Here is a 6,848-nt window from a genome sequence, read left to right as displayed (position 1 = left end):
TGATGTACATAATGCTTAAGCCTAATCATCTCTTTGGTCCTACACTTGAAATCCCTAAGGATGGGAAGCAAAAACTTATTTCTATTATGGATTTTTTTGTATTCTTTAGGACAGGCCCTTTGGGGTGATGGAAATAATTTCATTCATTAATTTTGAAAAAGATATATAAAGATATAACTGTGTATTGGTTTCAGTGTGTGGTGTTCAAGAACAAAGCTCAATGTCTTCTTATTATATTCTTTGAAGGAATTTAACATGAATAGGAAAAATAATAAGCAAATTGACAAATACATGATGAACATATATTAATAAAATGAATTATCAAATTCAAAAGGAAATCTGATTAATATTTTTTAAAAAGTTATTAAGGTTTTTTCCATATATTTCTTGTCTAGAGTACTCTTGAATAAGTCACTAAAATATATCCATCAAATACCATCTCGTGATCTCTTAAATGAGAGATCTGATACACTAAATAACCTCTAATAATAATACAAATTTAAATTTTCAAAAAATCTAAAAATAATACAAAAATTCACAATTAAATTCATTGTGATAGAATCCTACCCCAATCCAATAAACACCATATAAACACATCACTACCATTAGATTCTTGGATCTCTTTATTCACAAGGCAATAGTTCCAGTGCTCTCGTAAGACTTGCATATATAAAATTATTTGTTGGCAACAACATCCCTATCTTCCAAAAAAATCTGCTAGAGTGCTGAAGACATGCAAGTTCTTTCAGAATGCATGAAAAGGGATTTGTGCAACTGGTTTTGATTACACCCAGCCTTTTCTCCAGCCGCATACATCCTCCTCTTCTTCGTTGTAAATGTTAGGTTGTTCTTTTCTCTGCTATAACATACAACAACACTACATTCTTAATAATTAAAAAAAAAACTAATTTCATAATTTAAGGAGATATCTTTGATATATAAAATTTGTTTTTAAATTACATAGTAAATAAATATATATATGGTTCAATTTTCAGAATTCTAATTTGTAATGGGAAAAATGAAAAACACATTTTTAATTACAATCTCTTACTTAATAGTTGAGATATAAATTATGAATAAATCGGTATAGATTTATTTTATTTTAAATAGAGATTTAACATGAAATCATAATTTTTTTAATCACAATATTTTTTTTATGAAACAACGTTATTTAAATATTTTGTATAATTTTTTTCGAATTGATATAAACAAAATTTCAATTTTGATAACTGAAAGACAAAATTACCCTATTGTAAAATTAAATAAACTCCTCAACTCAATAAAAAAACAAAAATACTCTGCATGAGATTTTGACCTTGGAAATGAAGGTGAGGCCCAATTTGATCTGTCCACAGTAAGTACCGTCCGCAAGAACCACGTTATAAGAAGTTGGGGGTAACCTCCCTGCCTCGAATACTCCGCCCAGTGGGATCCTTCATTCGCACCAACAATGGCAATTTATCAGAATCGCTAACAAATATATATATGGTGGATGAATGGATCCAGAGCATTTTTACCTTGCTTCTCCAATAAAGTCATCAGAGGTGAAAGTATCCTTGTCCATGATTCCGACAATCAGATCAGAAACCCCTTCTGCTATATTGAACACAAATTTCTCGTTCCACTCTGGATTGGTGCCTTGACCTGTAACAATTCGTCATTAGTGCAGAATTCGCCACACTTCAGGCATATAGGGGAAATTCTGTAGAGGCAATATATAACCATGACTCTAATGCAGAAAACCACAAAGAAGATTATTACTGACGGGATGCAACGCTGCTCTTTTGTCGCTGAGTTCGGTATTTGATGATGCAGTAAGGGTCCATTTTCTCTGCACCCACGTTGACTCTATTATACCCAAATCGAAGATCCAAATGAATACACAATTAACTCGAATTCAGTTAAAGACAGAGAGCTTAGAACCAGTGGATCACTGAACACAGAATACTGATTTTATCGAACAAGCAAAAAAAGGAGAGTGGAAGATCATACTGAGAAAATCGGTATTGTGCAGGCCCCTGGCGTTCACGAGTAACACCTCCAGCTTTCCGGTCGGCATATCTTGATCTCGATGTTATGTTTTAAAAAGCCGCGCGCACTCTTCGGATCCTCCGATCGAATCCTCAATCTTGATCTTATGTTTTGCGATTCCGCGTGCACTCTTCGGATCCTCTGATCCAATCCTCTCAGGCGTGTAGAAGGCGCAGATGCGGTGGGAAGACTTACAGCTGAAGTAAGATATATGAATGCGCAAGGTTGGACTTTGACCCAATCCCGCGGAGGTTGCATACCGCCGTCTTGAACGTTCTTCCGCGTTTTTGGGTTTGAATATTGTGTGAGAAATTATTATTTTATTATGATTTCACGCCATTACAACTGACTTGAATAAAGTACATAAATTCCGATAGATAACGTGTCCGCGTTCGGCGCTCTTTTGAGAAATGAATTAGTTTAATTTTTTTAAAATTGAATAAGAAAATGGAAGAATATAAAAGGTTCGATTAAAAGCAAATACTTAGGAATTCATTTTATAATTTTCTAATAGTGATTAAGAATTGGACCTCTTTTCCCTTTAGGAAGCTTTTATTCTCTACTAACTTTTGTGAATTAAAATTAGTATTATTTCATAAAAACATAATAATACAATACATCATGTAGTTGATCATAGTTTCATGTAGTTGATCATAGTTGACATAAAGTAATTTGTAGGCATTTTTAATCTGTTTTATGAGAAATTAGATAATTTTAATTGTTTTTAGCAAAACAAACATATTTGCTATTTGATATTGCTTGAGTGGGCCTAATGGTTAAGAGCACGTGTTTCCTTCTAAGAGGTCATAGGTTCAAAACCAGAGAGGGTTAGAGTATGTATGCCTTCGTAGACTTAGTAGTCAAATCATTGCCTAAAAACAAGGGGGTCTCATACACCAATGTGGTGTTTGGCTTGGCTGTGACCTTAAAATTGAATGATAATAATAATAATACATAACAAAACTTGTTATCAATCATTACAAATATTCAAGAGTATAGAAAGTGACAAGTGTAGTATCTTTCGTGTTGGATGCTGGAGATGCTAGGAAATCAACATCACATTAGAAGTGGTTGTCTAAGTGAGTAATCTTGGTCTCCATTCATTCCAAGCATACACGTTGATTCCACAAAGCATGTTTTATGTCATTCACTGCATCAAAGATGTCATATCTTTCTTCTTGTTTGTCTTTTAAGACCGTGCCTAAGAGGGTCTTCATCTGCTAGCGTAAAGAGATGGAATTGAGGCATTGCTTCTTTCTTTCCCTCATATGACCAGGGTCAATATCCCATTCTGAAACCTCTTCCATGAGATTTGAAATGACAAATTTGATTATAGGTTTTGGGAGGAACAATAGACTGGGAAGTATTAGCAGCTTCCTATGCCTAATGTTGGGCTTAACTATGGCCTTAGGGGTTGCAACCTCTGCCTCCTCGATGACTTCTTAAATTATTCTAAGGCATTATGCCCAAATGTAAGATGCTATTAGGGATTGGATGGTTGAAATATGTTGTTATTGATGGCAACATGATGATGTTAGCAGGGTGACCATTGATGCAACAGGTGGCATAGGTGTCAAAGAAAGTTTGAGGAAGCAACTTTGAGTAGTATGGATTAGCATGGTAGCAGTAATTGTGTTAATATTTGGAGCCAAATTTGGTGTCGAACATCACCTTAAACATCAGTTCAAATGGAAAGAGCTATGAAAGAGATTTTGAGTGATATGTGGAAGTCTGAAATTGGCCTCCTGGTTCAAAAGATAGAGCCATTTAAAGTTTGGTAACCTTAAGTAAACAATAACAGGGGTAAAAGGTGGGTGGGTGGGCTTTTGGCATATAGCCAAAGATGGCACAAGTACCCTAGCGATAAAGCATAGTAGAGTTGAAAAACAGATGATTGATCTGACATGGATGGACAACACAACAACATTGGACATTTCTATTGGGCGTTGGTGGAGCCCACCCGACGAAGCTGCCCCAACAGTAGTACCCCAGTGGTATTGTTATGATGCACAAGTGTTAGCATCAATATGAATGGAGTGAGATGACACCAACATATGATTCCATCCTAGCAGAGATAGCTTGGCATTATAGCCCCAACAAATCCTTAAGGCTTACAAAGTGAAAGCATCGTGAGATAGGGCGTTAGGACACGACAACAGAGAGTTGACTAATGAGGAGTTGAGTGGGAGTTCCCCACTAAAATAGCTCACCCCGCTGAGCGACAGCCCATACAGGTATGAGCTAAGAATATTATTTGGGGAGCAGAAGGTTAGGTGTTTGGAGATAGGCATCAAGCCACGTGGCAACATTCTGACAGGCCTTTAGACGATAGTCTTGTCAGGCTTGGAGGCCACGGGAGGTGGTTTCCCATATTGTTGATCACGTAGATCAACGATGAAGAACCACCTCGGGGCCATTCCTCCTAATACCACAAACCATAATGGAGTGGCGTCGAGTTCGTGAACCTAATAGTTTTTTATAAAATAATTTACTCACAAAACAAAGGCCTCAGGGACCCTTTCTTTCTCCTCTCCAACAAGACACTTGGTAGTATATCATTGACCCTTAAGAGACGAATGGGATGATGAAATTAGCATGATGTGATGGAAATGTGGCATACAATTTTGGCATTTTTGGTCACCCAAAGGGACGTGTAGCATAGGTGATGTCATCCTCGTGGACATAGCCCAAAATATTTAAAGAAGTGCGCAAAGGGAATGAGTCAGGAGAGGTAAGCTCTAGGACACAGAGGCACATTGCAGCAACCAATCAAAAGCAGGTGGGATAGAGAGAGCTCCAGTGTAAGCGTTGGTGATGGCTTATTTAGAAATGAAACCAAGGGCACAAAGCATTAACAAAGTAAATTTGGCCCACAAAGGGCTTAGACAAGCTAAACGCCTGAAAGCCTTGGTCGAAGGATTCAAAGGCTTGGTCATATGGAAGAAAATACGTAAAGGGCCAGAGAAAAAGGGGCTTAAATAAGCATTAATAAAGGAAATTTGGCCCAAGAAAGGCTTAGACACGCCAAACACCTAAAAGCCTTGGTCGATGCATTCAAAGACCTGGTCCTATGGAAGAAAATATGTAAAGGGCCAGAGAAAAAGGGGCTTAAATACGAAAAGGAGAAACTATTAGGTTTGGTAGTTAATTTAGCAGTAAAGCCAAAGTTAAATGAAGATAAAAACAGAAGAGGCACTGCCAAAACCTGTAAAAGGCCAGAATCCTAAAATAGGAAAATAAAATCAGTTCAACCTGTAGAAAAAGGGTTGTTAAGGTCAGAGAACTTGTAGAGGGCATCCATAAGACTAAGATGAGAAAGTCAAAGGAAACAATAAGGATGCATGCAACAATGAAAGAAAAGAAAGAGAAGCCAAAAATATCAAGCCAAATTCTTTATAAGGAGGCTTGAGCAAACAGGATAAACAAGTTTTTTTGGAGAAGAGATATGAGATCGAGTGTGATCAAGGTGGATTGTTGTTAGTGTTTTCAGTGATCAGAGATTGTTGAAGCTGTTGGTGATTGAGGAATTTAATTATTTTTTAAAGTAGAGAAGGCATTCATGGATCTAGTATGAAAATGGATGAAAGATGAACCAGTGAGTGCCAAGCAAGTTGTAGCTTTCAAAATCAGGGATTGATTCTCCTTCTAGTGGGTGCTCAGAAACATTTGGGGTTGTGGCTCCATTTAGTTATAGATGATAAATCAAGAAGTTGTAGCTTCCTGCTAGTTGTAGCTAGAGAATTGTAACAACAAGTTGTAGCTTTCCCTACGAATGAATTGATGAGAAGTTTTGAAAAGTTGTTTATTCTTTGTGTGTTCCATTGAGATTGCTGATATTATTTCTTGTCATGATTATTTAAATTAATTGTTAAATATTTAATGGTGTACCAATGTAATTACATAAAGTGAAAGAAAGTTTAAATAGGTAAAAATTCTCACAATATTGATTCACCCCCCCTTCTCAGTATTGTCCTCATTCCCAACACTGGTATCAGAGCAAGGTTTGCTTTAGATCAGTTTAATAGCTAGAAGAGAGATCAAGGACCATGGAAAATGAGGAAGGAGAATTTACCAATCGGGCACCTATGTTCAATGGAACAAACTATGTTTTATGGAAAGTGATGATGAAGACCTATATTCAATCACTTAGAGCTGATGTGTGGGATATTGTGGAAGAAGCATATCAAAGGCCTCCAACAATGGTTACCACAGATCAGAAGTTGGAGTTCACATGTAATGCTCTAGCAATGAATTCCCTGCTTGCTGGTCTACCTGAGTCAAAGCTTTTCAAAGTAATGGACTACACATCTGCCAAAGCTATATGCAACAAGATGATAAGTTACTATGAAGGAGACAACAAGGTAAATAAATCTAAACTCCAAGGTTATAGGATGCAATTTGAGTTTTAGGCATACATGATGATGAAGATATTGTAAACTATTTTTTAAGAGTTGATGAAGTTGTGAACACCATAAGAGTTCTTGATGAGCAGCTAGATGAAGCTATGGTAGTTCAAAAAGTATTAGGATCTCTTCCTGAGACATTTAATCCCAAGGTGTTAGCCATTGAATAAATCACCAATCTGAGCACTCTCACTCTAGATTAACTACTTGGTATACTCACTTCCTATCAGATGAGAATTTTGAAAGGCAAGTCTGTAGCAATAGAATCAACCTTCAAAGTAGAAAAGAAGTGAAAGGATGAACATGATGACTCATGTTGTGAATCAGATAAAGAAGAGTCTAACTCTTTGAGGAAGCTCAACCGAGGATCAGGTAATTATAAAGGAAAATTACCCTTTAAATGTGTTAATTGTG

The 6,848-nt window shown here is 36.5% G+C and overlaps 1 protein-coding gene across 3 annotated transcripts; it reads right to left on the bottom strand.

Annotated features, from left to right (window-relative positions):
* Window positions 1–305: 305 nt before the first annotated feature.
* LOC149149809 (elicitor-responsive protein 3-like) lies at window positions 306–2,233 on the bottom strand. Of its 3 annotated transcripts, none has more exons than XM_089439972.1 (5): window positions 1,993–2,233; window positions 1,766–1,848; window positions 1,518–1,644; window positions 1,316–1,433; window positions 306–859 (listed from the first exon to the last, which is right to left on the bottom strand). In XM_089439972.1, the coding sequence occupies exons 2-5, from the start codon at window positions 1,824–1,826 to the stop codon at window positions 785–787; spliced, it is 381 nt and encodes a 126-aa protein (XP_089296098.1). In that variant the 5' UTR covers window positions 1,827–1,848; window positions 1,993–2,233; the 3' UTR covers window positions 306–784. The 3 variants fall into 3 exon arrangements, with proteins under 3 accessions (XP_089296098.1, XP_089296096.1, XP_089296097.1); XM_089439970.1 differs by having other exon boundaries at window positions 1,766–1,831; window positions 1,993–2,226; XM_089439971.1 differs by having other exon boundaries at window positions 306–856; window positions 1,766–1,831; window positions 1,993–2,224.
* Between the last annotated feature and the right edge of the window lie 4,615 nt (window positions 2,234–6,848).

The sequence above is a fragment of the Pinus tabuliformis genome, chromosome 9 (genome assembly GCF_031772625.1).
Source record: "Pinus tabuliformis cultivar Carrire ecotype Pingquan chromosome 9, CPIR1, whole genome shotgun sequence".
In the NCBI taxonomy this organism is placed as follows: Eukaryota; Viridiplantae; Streptophyta; class Pinopsida; order Pinales; family Pinaceae; genus Pinus; species Pinus tabuliformis.
This window is presented reverse-complemented; position numbering and strand designations above follow the sequence as displayed.